This window comes from Empidonax traillii, unplaced genomic scaffold (genome assembly GCF_003031625.1).
Source record: "Empidonax traillii isolate 1590-97213 ecotype Southwest subspecies unplaced genomic scaffold, ASM303162v1 scaffold410:size520991, whole genome shotgun sequence".
NCBI lineage: Eukaryota > Metazoa > Chordata > Aves > Passeriformes > Tyrannidae > Empidonax > Empidonax traillii.
Window position 1 is genome coordinate 460,105 of NW_020955603.1, and position 15,732 is coordinate 475,836.

Sequence of the window (15,732 nt, forward strand, 5' to 3'; positions counted from 1 at the left end):
CGGCACACTACGCTCTCACACAGAGAACTAAAATTCTCATAAGTCATCTTCAAAAAAAAAAGGGACATGAAAGGGAAGCTCTCACACAGAGCTTGCAGTGAAAGCTGACAAAGTCACTGTCTTTTATAGCACACTGAGGTAAATATCAAAACGATTCTTTTATCTTAAATACCTGCTGATCCACTCTGAAAGAAGAACATTTGCTAAGAGGTAGTTACAAATGCACTCTGCTGAAAATGAGATGACTGATCAGGACACTGAGGGTCAGGAACAGCCTTTAAATCAAATGTAGCAGGAGGAAAAAGACCATATGCGAAGGCAGAGCTTGAGTTTTACTTATGAACCAATGCATACGTGACATGTAAATAGCAGGAGACTGGACCTTATGAACAGGAAAGTCCCTTTTAAAACTTGCATTCTTGAAAAAATCCTGGAATTTATAAAAAGCAGATTTCATTCAGCAACAGTCAAATACTTCTTCCTGCAGACAACACCTCAGAAGTCCAGCTACTACCATCAGCAGTTACATTACAACCAACCAAACACCACTGGAAAACTGACAAACGTATCACCACATGACAGGCAAAATGAGAAGAAAACTGCTATAGAGCCCAATTTTACATGCCTCTCCAAATACTAGGAAATAACTGAGTTAATATATCACAGTTCAATGGTGAGTGGGGGAAAAAAAGCAAAATTAAGTCAGGCCCAAGATCTACAAACATGCAATGTTAAAAATATGATGCCATAAAAACAGAGGTAAAGGGTTTTCTTGGGTCGTTTTCTATGAGATTTCTACTAAACTTTTGCCAGAATAGTGACAACTAACCCAGAAAAAACAGGAAATCCTTCAGACAAGGGGCCAAAAATTGCACTTCAGTGGAAAGTCAGACAGCCCTTTAGGCCAAAGTCTAGTAAATATTCCTATTTCTGAGAAAAACCTCCTCCACTTGGGGGGGGGGGAAGTATTAAGGAGTAATTTGGAAAATATCTTTGACTGATAACAGTTGTTTTTTTAACGGCATGTCCCTAGCCTATTAAAAACACCTAGAAAGACAATACCTAAGATTCAAAAGAGCTGTAATCCAACATCTCCAAGGCAAACAAATAGTTTATTCTCCCCTCTCTAACCAGTTTCTACAAGTACAATTCTTTTTCTGTCATTACCACCCTTGCCAGGGGTGCTGAAGTCTTCTCCTTCAGTCTTTGTACTCTCTCTACCAAAAACAAAAAACCCACAAATAAAACCCCAGAAGTATTCATATTCACTTTCTAGTGAGCTGATAAGTGTCTTGTTTTATGATGGGATTATCACAGAAAGAATTAAAACATATAAGAAAAGTTAAAAACAATATACAGTCATTTACTGGATTTGGAAAAGAAGAGGATGCACTTTTGGGGCATAATTAACCAGATGAGATTGTGCCAGAATTGATCACCCGCTGCACACTTTAGTTTTGACACAGACTGCATGTGCTCAATGTCCAAAGATATAAGTGTCATAACTAAAGCCTCTCTTGACAGTTTTGTCTCAAATATTTGATTGAAGTGATTCTGATCTTAGAGCAGTCACCTTTCTGCCCTGCCTGACTGAAGTAACATCACACAAGGATGGTTTCCCTTCTTCCAGAAGAGAAGTACAGTGTTTCTGACCATCCCAGACAGTATAAGCAAAAGGTTCTCTAGCATTCCTGCACAGAAGGAAAGCTTTCTACCTACCAAAGTAGTCCTGTAAAAGGCTACAAGTGATACTAGGAAAGCAGAAAAGATCTTTGACTATGCCACCTTTCCATGCAACGTTTTCTAAAATAAAATAGAAATTTTAAAAATGCTGAAAGGTTCAAATATAAGGAAAAAAAATATTTTTTTTCCAAAATCAAAGTAAAGACTGCTTAAGATAAAATTTTCAGTGCTTAACTCACCATCTTTTTATTTTTCAGTATCAGGTGAACTACTTATAAAACCTAAATATTTATCAATATGATTTAAATACTTAATGGTTCTAAATACTATTTCCATTTCCTATTGGAGTGTGCTGAAAGACAGCAATTTCCTCGGTAAACGTGGAAATGTTACACAAGGGCAGAGTTATTTTGGAGATAATTCAGTAGCAACGTTCCATTTTCTGAATAGCACTAATATATATGCCCTAACATCACAGTATTTGGACACTGCTCAAGCCAAGTAACAAAACAAATCCAGACATTAAAGCGTCTTTAAATATTGTGATTAATCTTGACTACTATACTGCAGTTTAAAATTAGTGATTTACATACCTGTGACGTTTGGCCCTGCGACTTCGCAAGTTGAGTTGTTCGCATGTTTAAGGACTGGCTCCTTGTGACTGTTGCTCCAGAAGATTTCCCATTAACTTTTCTTTCCAGGGGACAAGTTACTAACAGCTTTTCTTCTAACAGCACAGCCTCCCATGGATCTTCAGCACTCATAGTTGAAGCCCTCTCTCCATCATTCTCTGCTTTATTTAAAGTCTCCACACTATCCACTTTTGGTTTACTTAGGGGATCCAAATCTAACCAGTCAAATTTACTAACATCCCCGCAGCTTTCCGAGGCTGGCAGGTTAGAAACCGCAGACTTTATAGCAGTCATTTCCAGGTCCGTGCTCGACTTCCCATTTTTCAGAAATTCCGAAGTGCTTGCAATTTTGTCAAATACCTTTGCCATTTCTGGTGTGAGTACTGGAGGATATATAGGTAGGCTTCCTTGTGGATGGAAAGGTGTGGTAGCTGCCAATGGGTGTGAAATGTATTGTGACTGTCTTGGAAGACCAAGATAAATAGGCTCTCTGGAGGGATAGGACGACATACTTGGATGGAATCCGTTGTGAAATACACCAGTCTGTTTCGTGTAAGAAGCTGAGGTGTAAATAGGAGGTAAAGTGCATGTCACAGGTGCTGGTATCCCAGGTGTCCACTGTCTCCTCTGACCCGCAGGCCCAAGATAAAATTGAGAAGACAAAGATGGGCTCAAAATAGGACTTGCTGGTAATGTAGGTACTTTACTAGACTCGAAATTTTCATCCAGCAGCAGTTTCTCTAGTTCAGCATGTGTAAGCTTCTCTATGTCAATGGTGCTTAGTTTATCTTCCATGCTCTTGGCATCAGACTCTGGAAACACCATGAGATCATGGTCCTGTTTGTTATGAGTCTGTGCTTTTTGTCTGGGGCTGCTTAAAGAATGAAAGGTTTGTTTATTACCAGCTACACCTCTTTCCTTCTGCATCTTGGCTAATGCCTCAGCTTCCATCTGCAATGCCTCCTCTTTGTCCACATCTTTTGACCTTGCGGCCGACAGAGAAGGCGACGAGCGCTGTTTGAACCCATTGCTGCTGGATATCTGGGCCATGCCGCAAGAGCAGATGTCCATCTAAAGCAGCAACGCTCCCCCTGTACTGGTTGTCTACCCTTGGCTTCAAAATAGATTTAGCAGACCTGAAAAGGAAATGAAACATTAGAAACACAGAGAAGAAATCACGTTATACATCAGCAACTGACAAGGTTGCACATGCCCCACAGAAACCCAGGACGTAAAATTTTCAAGAGAACAATTTTCATTTGTCTGGGGGTGTCAAAAGGAAGCCATACAAATAAATCCACAGTCTCTGAATTATGCAAGATCCATTTCTTTCTCTACCCATTGGTAAATGCTACTAATTACTGGCTTTCTTTTTGCACCACTAAACCCAAGACACAGAGAAGCTCCCCTTCAGGTACCTAGTGGTTTTCAGATTTGAGCAATTACACAGGTGCAATCTTGGAAGCAGAAATCATTCCAAAGACTATACAAATATCTAGCACTGATAAAGCACATTATCAAGAGGACTTCCAGCTTACTTCAATAGATTACAAAAACAACAGACCTTTCAAACTGCTGTACCGTGATTATAATGGTCATAATGACACTGAAGGACCTCTCTTCCTTTGGAAAATATTGTACTTTACCCTCTTAACAAGAAAAATAATGCTTATGAAATGCTATTTCTTGCACAAGCAAAATAAGCTATTTAAGTACAGCTGCTCATTGAGTAATCTTTCTAATGGCCCCTTAAAGGAAGTGTCATTGACTACTAGGTAAAGGAAGAAACTCTGAAAGGTCACTTTTGCTTAGGGTCACCACCAAGAAAATAATATCTTACATTTCTACAATTCCAGTCTTGTGCATAGGACTACGATAAGACTTCCCATATTCACCACAGTATCTATGCCTCTTTATTAAAATAATCTTGTAAGAGATAACCACAAGAACTGTGTTATTTTTCAGTGTTACTTCTACTTTATTCTATAGCTTTTGCACACAGCTGGGTCAGAGCTGAGTCCAGGATATAAGATGTCTTCCAGCAACAGCTAGTGTGCATATCAAGTAGCAAGATAAAAATCAAGAATAATGAGTTTCTGCTAGGAGGCTTACATAATCAGCAATCCTCATTAAAACACAGTTTCACTGAACTGGATGAGCCCTACATCATTCTGGGTTTAAGTCATGCAGTGATCTACAAATTAAGAGTTCTCTGCAGCAAATAATGTAGATAACTAAACTCTTTATGTTCCCTTGTATTCACACCCATTAGAAGGGTTTGGATTTTGGGTTGGGTTTTTTTTTTTCCCCTCCCTGAATCAAACCAGAGACAGGTGCTTTAAACAAAGTGATAGTATTTCTCTGGATTCCCCACACAGGCAGCAAGATTCTCAACAGATTCTCTAAATTCTTTATGACTGGCCAAGTTTTTGTTTTATCTACTTCATTTCAATACCTTATAGTGTGAAGGACAGACATGTTTATAAGAGGTTCTACATATTTTAGCGAAGTCTGAGGACAAATTCAAGTGAAACCCTTCACAAAGCAAGATTAAACCACAAGTGATGCTACAGGTACCAAGAGAAGATTCAAACCATCTTCAGAAAGACCGAAACAGTGACAGACTAAGTCTGTCAAACCCTGAAAACCACACAGCTGAAGTCTTAGAGCATAAAGTCTTACGGAGAAGCTTTGGAGGTTACAGGTTATGTATCCATGCCACAGGATAATTATATAAATGTTTAACACAGACTACGTCTACAGAAAAAAACAGACACCAGATCCTTCTCTGAACAGTATACTAAGCTGCAGAGTTTGACAAACATTAAGCCATAAATATTGTCATTTGGATGAAGTCCTCTCTACTGGCTATCTGCAGAGCTGAGTGTTGAACCCAATCAGTGAATCGATTAAAACAAACAAACAAACAAACCCCAAACCCTTTTCCTGGGTTCCTTTACAGATACTGCAGGTCTCTGATCTGTTGGCAGAACAGTCATACTAAACCTTCTCCTAAATATGTATGGAACATTCTGTAGATGGTCTAAGCTGACTAGCCACAGATATCCTAACAAGAAGTCTCATATACTCGACACCAACTTCTCAGACTGCCTAGAAGGCCAAGTAGGCTTTAATCTCTTTATTATCTTACAGCTGGTTAAAATTGCTATGTCAAATTTTCAGATACAAGGACACCCTGACTTGTGAAGTCCTCTCAATAATTCCTGCTTGTTTTTTCCAAGAAGCGGCAGCATGAGGTAAGTGCAGTTTTCATAGTCTTGCTGTCGCCTAAGGATTCTAAATAGCAGCAGGACTTTCACCTGAATTTTATTAAAAAAACTAAAATAGGATCATACTTTCTGAGACTATTCAGAACCGTTTGGGCTACAACTTTGTAGATTATGAATGCATTCTGGTGCTGCTTGATAATTACAACACCAACAACCGGCTCTTTTAAAAAAAAGGAAGCCTTATTTTTGTGCTGAAATCAACAGCTTTGATCTCCATATTGCCAAGCAGTCTCCTGCTCACAAGGAGTCACTGTTCCACAACTGCAGATAAACATAAATTCCTCAGCACTCAGAAACATCGTGCACAGCTACCACAGCACATTCATTCATAACATCCAGAGAATCCCAATCACTTGATAACTGCTTGCTTATTTTACAGTTCCCATTAACAGTGCTGTATTTCTGTCAGTGGCTTCCAGCATTCAAGACAGAAGATTATTATTAGTGGTTACCTGAAAAATTGAATTTTAGTTTTTACTTTTGCAAGACAGCCTCATCAGCATACATACACTTAATTTGATTGCTGTATTTAAGTCCTGCCCTTAGGAAACTTCTAGAATCAAATCAGTGTATAAATTTCTGTCAAATTTTATAAGAAAACTGCAGGTTTTTCCAAACAGTTTGAAGATTTAAAAAAATTATTTAAAAATCAGATAAAATTGCAATCGTTTTGGCAAAAATTTATCTTGCATGTCAGTTTTAAGCAGTAAATCCACATAACACATCAGAAGAAGAAAAAGCTCCCTAGGCATACGCATGATTAAAATACCAATAGACCTTCTTTTAAATGCTAACTACACCTCACATTTTCATGTAAGTTCAGGTTCACTTTGAACCTCTCACTTTGTAGCCATTCAAGTTCAAAGGCAGAGAGTGAGCAGAATTTAAACTTCTCCAATATTTGCAAAGAGAAGGGCAAATTCCATTAGGACCATCTATCAGCAGGGAACTGCTCTCAAACATTGAGAAGACTGTGCTTCAATTTAAATTCCAGAAGCCCGAACCATTTTACTGACTGTGCCACAGGAACTCGCCAGAAGTTTGCAACAAGTGGAGGTCATCAGAAGACCTAGCAGTAATCCTTACAGAGCCAGGATTGTTCTCATCTCAACTGCTGCACACTATATTAAGTAACAGTAATAATCAGTTTTCAGCTGTCAATCTATTCACCTTCAACAGCCCTGCTCTTGCCAAGCACTCAAAGAATGTGAGAGACACATCACTTTTTTTTTAATGAAAGCTAGAAGCAATTGAAGAGATTGTTTTATCGCTTATGAATTTCAGTTATAATCTGCTACACCACTTTTTTCTCCCCTAAATTCGACATTAAACAGACACATTTATACTTTGTATGAAGTCACCGCAGCTACGCTGTCCTAGCCACACCTCACCAATACTGCCTGCTTTTGTTTAAAAGCAGGTCTAAAATCTCAACCACCCAATCTATCTGCAGCCTAGATGAAGGGTGATCTGTCTACTGCAGTGAGACTTCATTAACTTCAAGCAAATTCTCCTTTAACTATTTGACCAGTTGTGATCAGAGGTGATTTTGCAGACCCTTTTGGCTCCAGTCTAGAAGAGTTTCCGTAAAAGCAACACTTTCTTGGTGACAAATTTAAGCAAACTTGTATAAAGTTAATTTTCTATCACTCAAGTACCTGTGTATTGTTATGTAATTTTGAGTATTACACATTGTTCGTTATTTCAAAGGAGTAAAATGCTCTTAAAAAAAAAAAGGGCAGCAACAAAACTTTATTAATATCAAGAACCAAGAAACTACAAGATGTCCAACCACCTCCTTCAGATCAAAACCTCTACATGGAACGGTAATTAACGTTAAACCAGATTTTTACTTAGAGTGGCTTACATTAAAACAAATTACACATACACTAACCTAGCAAATACCTAAAATGGAACCAGGAAGAACTTTTTTCCCCAATAAGGAATCTACAGGTTTGTGGTAAGAAACTTCAGGGGAACCAATACAAGACATTCCACTTCTACCAGGACAAAGACTCCCAAAATGTAAATTAGTTTCCTATCCTAATGTGCAAGGGATGACTTTGTTAGACATAAATCCTGTTACCTTAAGCAGAGGTAATCTCACCATATGCTCATGTACATGTTAACATTCTTCTCTACTTAAGATGAGTTGCACAATTTCCTTCTCAAAAAAACCCATGGCTTGTAATATTCTATTTATAATTTGTTCTAGTGCTACGCAAGCACAGAACATATTATTTGGTAATTTATTCACAAGAAGTACTTTACAGTTATCACAAATCAGTGCACATGAATTCCCTGGAGTCCAAGCACTAAATACAGAAGCAATGATAAGTCAGGCCATTTCCTGCATTCCTTATAAAGTAATGCCCTGGCATACAGTAGCCAGAGCTTCCTCAAAACAAGTGCAATTTTCGCAGTAACTTTGAGGTTATTTTGCCATTATTTAAAAAAAAATACATAAAAAAATTTGAGGCATTTGCCCAACATGGAATGATAGCTAACTTAAGAATTAACAAATCTTGCCTGCATACCAGAGACAGCAGCAGTTTTATGGGATATCAGGGAAAACTTAGCAAACTACGACAGCAGTAATATACTGTGGAAAGTACAAATGAGCTGCAAAGGAATTCATAGCGAGACATTTGCCACAGCAGGAAAACTCCTCAGCAAGAAAAAAATAAAAATCAGAAGCACTTTGATGTTCAAAAGCCCTCTCTGCCAGATGCACTCAAATTGCTACAAAGAAAAAAATGAACAGATACTCATGACATGACTTCACGAAGTAAGGCTGCTATTTTTTTTAAATACTATTCGGTTTAAATTGGAAGTTTCTCAATCGTGTACGCAAGCACTTCTGAAAGGTCAGTGTTAAAGCTGTAAAGTTCTAACATGCTATCTTTCCACTAAAAACTTAGTAGCTTCTTTAATCCAGTCATTTAGCAAAATTGGAAAGTGCCCCCTTACACATGAGATTGAGACAGTTAACCAAAAGATTGAATCCATTTTGTTTCACGTCACATCTACAGAATCTTCAAATTCAATTTCACTAGCTTAAACACAGGTGCAATTTTCAACTGGGCACAAACTCTGAACCAACACTCAATTCATTTGTTTTACTCAAATCATTCAGCTCGTAAATACCAAAGCAGGAACTGCATCTCAACTTTGATTTTGAAATTTCATCACAAAACCTTTGATCTTGAGGGCTAGGCAAGAATAGGATGTTTCTAGTACTAGAACAGGAAGCCTCAACCTTCAAGATCTTTCAACATCAACAGCAAATCCCTTGAAAAATACACCCCCCGCTGTTTCAGTGCTTATAAAAGTTTGTGAACTGTTCTACTGAAATCAATTTTCATGCAGGAGACTGTGCAGAGGACCATTATTAGATATGGCATACTTTTTAACTGTAGAATCTGGAGTTTTTGATCAGTGTTCCAACAAGCATCTGTCGTGATGTTCCAGCCAAACCTCAGTGTAGGCAGCTACAGCTACCTACAGATCATGTGTTTTCCATTGCCACAAAGTACTCTTCCCGTTCTGGAACCAGGTGTTTGCATCATTAGCCCTTGCAAGCCTTTCCATCAGTAGATGTGGATCCATGCAGATTTGCCACAGCAGGTTTGCAAGTTTATCCACCATACTTGTGCTGTTACACTCCTCCCCTCAAGTTTTGAATCCAATCACCATTTCATTTAAGTCTGGTAAAGAGATGGGGGTCTTAAAGATAATTAAATTCCACATTAGTTGTATAAAAGCAAGCAGCCAGACCCTGCCAAGAACACTGGGTGTCACAGCTAGAAGAAAACTGTAGCATGAGCTCATATTACTGGACACCACAGATTTATTACCAGGATAATCTTTATAAATACTTGAACTGTGGCAAGAAGTCCTTAAAGCCAATTAGCTGAAGACACAAATCAACGGGAAACTTGGCATCGGTTTCATCAGCTGCAGAACCACTCACCAACCTCTGTATCCCTGTATTTCTCCCTATTCTCAGCTCTCAGTTCTCAGCTCTCTCACAGCATACCTGCTATTCTGTTCCTGCCCAGTATTGTCTTGATGCAGGTACCAGAAAAAAGCAATAATCGAATGATGGCATCCCAGGCTGTTTCATTTCCATGTACTTGGCCAAGATTTTTTTTTTCCATGCCTTACAGCCAAGCTTATTACCAGCATTGTTTGACAAAGGCTAAGAATTCTAGTTCTGTTGCAATGTTTCTCCTTACAGAATAATGCTTTCAATTGCACTCCCCCATTTCAGAAGTTGGTTTTACAAACTTTTTACTCGTTCTCTTGCTTTAGAGATACATCTGAAATTGTGCTTTTCTTCATGCCACTCTGACTATTCACTATTTTTCCCACCAATCCCTCTTTTCAAAGGGTTCTTGAAAACACTCAAGCAACACAAAATATTTCATACAGAATCAACATTAGCTACTGGCTTAGGTGTTTTGTGGTTTTTTTTTTCCTATTCCTCCGTTGCCCGAAATATTTTGATTCCCCAGCTAAATAACTGGTGCAGTAATCTCTGATTTGCAAAGTAACTTTATTCTGGAGTATCACTTGAATGGAACAATTAAGACTGGGAGGGGCCTACCTGGTGAGGGTCTCTAGTTTCATTACCTGCTCAGAGCAGGGTCAGCTGTGAGAAGGTGACAGGGGTGCTCAGGGCTTTATTCAGGCAGCAATGCTCGAACACCTTCCATATAGGTCTATAACATTCTACAGCACAGACAGAAGAAAAAATGTGTTTTCACATGGTCTTAAGTTTTATGTCCTAAGTAAGCCCGGCAGATAATCCTCCTGATGTCACAAAACATTCAAAATGCAGCCAGCTGCAGGAAGTTCATGATGCAAGGTACAGTGGCTGTTAACACAGGGAGATGAAAACAACCCTCCCCCACAAAGATCTTACTTTACTCCCTGTGCAGCAGCGCACGGTACACACCTTCAACAAAACATAATCAAAAACACGCACTGAGGCGAAACACTGACACCACAGCTCTGGCCCAGGTTTAACTCTGTATCACTGTATTAGTATCACCCTACCAGTCTAACCAAATGCGATTCTGCTGCAGTAGCCAAATTATTTCCACCACTTGCTTCAGCAGACGAGTTTCCCCTCAGGCAGGAAACTTGCACAGTTTCAGTTATAACCAGCAGATGCTTCTTAGTCAACAAACCTCGCATTCATAGAAGTATGAAGCAGAATTGCTGATTATTAATTGACAGAACAAACATGCAGTTCACATGTACCTTTCTGCTTTATCCACTAGAAAATACTAAATGCTTATTACACGTATTGATTCAGTGATTACGGGGTTTTATTTGTCGGGGGTTTTTTTGTTTGTTTGTTTTAACAATACACAGGTAGAAAACTGAACAGGGTAGCTACACCCTCTCAGACCAAAGGTTCATCTCATCCTTATCTTGTCTCTAAGGGTGGCTTCAGAAATGCAAATGGCAAAAACCTAAACCAAAACAAGCATGTAATGACACTTCCTCAAAATACCCTTCTAGTCCCCACTAATTTGCCGCTCAAGTACTTCCTGAATACTGAGGTAACTTCTGTAAGATTAAGACTCCTGATGAACTTTTTCATCCACAAATTTGTCCAGCTGCATGTTGAACTCATCTAAACTTCCAGCACTCGCCTCATAACTCAGCACTGTCACCACGCTCTGCTCTTCACTGTGACTACAATCTTCGAAGAAGATCACATCATCACACACGTTATTGATGACCTGTTCTAAATGCACCTCCTACAAACATCAACTACAATATCAAAACCTACAAGCTAAATTGTTTACTCTAGGTCATCATGCACTGACCAATCTCCAGATGACATCCTCTCAGCACAAATACCACGAGGCCCTCATACACTACGTACTGCAAGTTTCCAACTGCGGCTGGGTTTTTGTAAGTGATGGTTTGTTTGTAAACTTCAAATTACAAGTTACACGAAACATGCAGACATACCCTTGCCCTCGATTTCAAACTCTTCCATGAGAGCACTGAGAAGTGACCATCACTTGGAACAAACTAAACTTAACCTAAGGAAATAATTTCAGGTCGCATTTCAAAGGTACAGACTAAGGTATAGATCAAAGTAACATTTCTCCTACCTTCTTTGAACCTGAGCTTTGAGGAAAGCATTCTATTCTACAACTTCTATAGTTTGAGGGAGGTTTATCATTACTGGAACACTTAGAAACATTTCCTCCTTCCCGTCCATGTCTGGAAACAACTTCATCATTCTTCTGCAGAAACTGACATCACTGTGACCTCCTCGCCTACGAAGGGGCTGGATGACACTCTGTTAGATGACTGATTTTATTGACCACTGTTGATAAAAACTGAACTCTGGTTCTGGTAATTAATTACACATCCACATCTTCTGCTTAAAATGGAGCAACATGTTTACAGTTACACTTCCGTGAAGCAAACAATTTGCATTTGTGCTGTACTGTCTCATTTTTAAGTTTGTTGTGCTACTCTAAAAATAAATAAATACCAAGTAATTCCTGCACTGACTGCAAACACTGGAAGACAATACTTCTAAAAAAAAATAATGGAACATCATCATCTGAATGTCGTTAAGGCTGACCTTAAAACAAGTACTATATTTTATGAATTCTAGTCATGTTAGCATTATGCTTACACTGGCCTACTCACTAGTGCTAATTTACTGCAATTTTTAAAGCTCCCATAAGTCAGCCTTAAGATTCCTTAAGAGTTTAAAGGCAAAAAATATACAATCCTGCTTGAATAAAATTCAAATTTAGCATTCATTTTTCTAAATAATTCCACACCGGTCTTGTTTTTGTCCCACATAAAAGCCTAACATGACCAAAAAAAAAAGCTCCAAAACATCATCTCAGCATTTTTACTGCTAAAACAACTATTTAATCCAAGTTTCTCCAGCTAGACAGCAGATATAATAGCAGCACTGGATAAGAAATATCACCTGTTTCAACTTAGTTTGAGAAGTAAGAAACAGAGGAACACAAATTCAGAAAATATTTTTTTTACTTGACACTTCGAAATGCATAATTTTCCATTTAAGGCATTCAATTATCTTTTTAGGACAGAGAGTGCTACTCAAATCAGATAAAAATAACTAAATCATTAATTTAAATACACTGATTAACTCTACTGATGAACATTTAAGTTCTTCACAATGACAGTAATAACCCAAAGGAAGGAGGAACCTCAAGTATATAAATCAGGATTACTACAGCATTGTAATTAAGAATGGCAAATCTATTTTATTAAATCAATCAAAAATTTAAATCTTTTTAGAGATCTATGTATTTTTCATAAACAATCGTCTTTAAGAGATGTAAAAGAATGTAAAAGAAATCTGAATGTAAAAGAAAATTCAAACATAGTACACCATTTAAGAAGACGGGATTCTAAATAACCTATTAGTTGCCTGGTTCATGGTCTCATCTTCAAAGGGGCACTTAACTTTGAGTATTTATCAGTCTCCCTGTGTTTTCTCTCACTGCCTTCATCTTCTATGCAACTTTCTTTCACTGTTCACTTTTTCTTACTAGCTTTGCTTCAACTTGCTTTCAGGAGAAAAAACAAAACCCCAAACCAGAGAGAACAGAACTTAGTAGCAATCATAGTCCCTTTCCCCCCCTCCCACAAATGTGCTAAGCGTTCTCCAATTTAAGTGATCTCAATTTAAGCAACTTCTCCTTCCAAATGCGTAATAAAGTTTTTTCCAGGCCCACTCTCAGCGTCAGAGGAATGAAGGACATAGTTGCCTTCAAAGCCAACAAAGCCAACTAACAAAATACTTTTGTCTGTCTGATTTCATTTCCCCTGCCCCATTTCTGCTTCCCCTTTGGATTCTTCATAAATCATCCACCACTACCACTCCTGAACACAGTTTATATTCTAAGCGAATATTGCACAATATCTTGTACAAACATCACAGGTTTTTTCTTCAATTTTCAGTTCCTTTTGGAAAGAGATCTGCATTAAACACGCACGGTTCTTATTTAAAACCTCTGCACTCTCCCCTACCCCAAAACAGTTTGTGCTATGCTCTAGCATCACACCTGTAATACGTAATACAATTACTAGGAAAACCATGTGTTTTTTTCTTCCAAACTCTTTTCTTTTGAGTGCATCTTATACCACATCCTCTCCCCAACAACAGCATAGTTAGACTGGGAGGTTACTTGTGCTAACAAAGGTGCAGGTGCAGGTTTTTATTGTGTTGATGCAGAATAATAAACTCGATCGAGTCAAGAACAGTAAGCCAGTCACACGCTTCCATATTTCACTAGTAATAAAGGAAAAGCTCCCGGAGGAAACAGCAGAGCTGTTTAAGGATCAGCTTTGTAAACATCCAACTTCTCTGAAACCACAGTAACGCACCAACCCGGGGCAAGCGAAACCCCTCAAAAGCCAACAAGGAGACGAAGAAAAAGGAAACGTAAACCTGGTGGGTTCCTGCAGTGACCGCCAAGGTGCCCCCTGCGCAGGGCGAGCCTCCCCACGCTCCCTGCCCCGTGCCGGTGACAGCTCCCCGCACCCCGGAGACTTCACCCCCGGGTCCAAAAACCACCTCGGGCACCTGCGGGGCGCGGGCAGCTCCCCCGGACGGCTCTGCGGCCGGAGCGGCGCCTCACCGGACGCGCAGCTCCCCGCTGGAAGGAAGCACGTCCCGCAGGCAGAGCCCGCACAGACCCCGAGCGGCGGCGACGGGACAGGACGGGCCGTGCGGGCACCGCAGCCCCCCGGGCCCCGCCGCCCGCAGATGCCGCCCGGCAGCGCGGGCAGCTCCGGCCGGGGCCGCGGCCAAGCCCGAGCCGGCAGCGGGAGCGCCCCGAGGCCGAAGGGTCCCGGCGGGGTGACTCCCGGAGGGAGCGGGGGGCACGGGGCGGGGGGTGCAAAGCGGAGCGCGGCGGGACAGGGACAGCGCGGAGCCCCCGGCCTGGCTCGGCTCGGTTCGGTTCGGCCCAACCCGACCCGCGGTGGCAGGGGCTGCCCGCGCCTACCTCGGCCATTCCCCCGGCGCCGCCGCTCCCGCCGGGAGCGCTCCAGGCTGCGGGCGGCTCCCCCGCCCCGCCGTGCGCTCACTTCCGCCGGGCCGCGCGGGGGGGCGGGCGCTGCGCTCCGACCGGCCCCGGCCCCGGGCCCGGCCCCGCCTCACCTGGGCCCGCCCCGCCCCCGGCCCCGCACGGGGGTCCGGCCCCAGCGCGGGGGTGGCCGAGCCCCTGAGCCGCGGGGGCCGGGTGGTGGCGCTGGGGTGACTCTCCGTCATTTCCTCCCCTTATCGCCCGATCTTCCCAGGAATGCTCGGCATGGCTGGGAACTTGCTCAACGCACCAGAAATGTCCGTCGAGCGGGGGGGGCGGCCGCGGACACAATGGAGTTCCTCAGGCCGCCGGGAGCGGGGGAAGGGCCGGGACTCGGCGGGGTCGGGGCCGGGCAGTGACGCTGGAGGAGCCCCCGGCACACGGGTCTGGGATACAGGAATAAATACTTTCACCACTTGCCGACCCCCGTGGTTTATTTCACTGCATTCTGTTCTGTTCCACTACACAGAATTTTGCTTTGTTTAACTTACGAAACTTCTTATTCGGCACGGGCAGATCCCTGTTGACAGCTCCAACCTTCCTGACATACCAACGCGTTTCAAAAAAAAGACCAAATATTTTGGTTTGACCTTCACAATAGCTTCAAAAGAACATAATGCTTCGGGTATGCCTAAAAAGTATTGCATGTGGGATTTTATACAAAGTTTAGACAATGGGCCTTTCATAAGATCAAATTAAAAGTTGTCATGGGCATTTAAAAGTAACAATATGATTTGTAATGTAGATGTAAAAGAGTTCCAGAGGGAATATCTTTATATTCCGTCCACTTAGGGGATACTACTTAAAATAAGCAAAGAACTCAGTTCTGGTATTTTATTCAGCACTTCTAGCACACCAAAATTCTGAAAAATGCAAAACACCTAATGCAGCGTAGGAGACACATGAAAAAATGTCAATTTAGAAGCTACTATAGAAATGAATTAACAAAAATTAGTCAGAAATACACTGCTGACAGTGACATTTTCTGTGTGATTGTATATGTCCCACCATTTTAGC

General features: G+C 41.0%; 1 protein-coding gene across 2 annotated transcripts in view; it reads right to left on the minus strand.

The window, feature by feature from the left end:
- Nucleotides 1-14,723, minus strand: part of PIK3C2A (phosphatidylinositol-4-phosphate 3-kinase catalytic subunit type 2 alpha) — a 51,477-nt gene extending 36,754 nt beyond the window's left edge. For both annotated transcript variants that reach the window (XM_027893912.1, XM_027893910.1), the window contains exons 1-2: nt 14,635-14,723; nt 2,277-3,451 (exon numbers count right to left, since the gene is read on the minus strand). In XM_027893912.1, the coding sequence (XP_027749713.1) occupies nt 2,277-3,386 (1,110 nt within the window). In that variant the 5' untranslated portion in view covers nt 3,387-3,451; nt 14,635-14,723. The remainder of the gene's footprint in view (nt 1-2,276; nt 3,452-14,634) is intronic.
- Nucleotides 14,724-15,732: the final 1,009 nt, after the last annotated feature.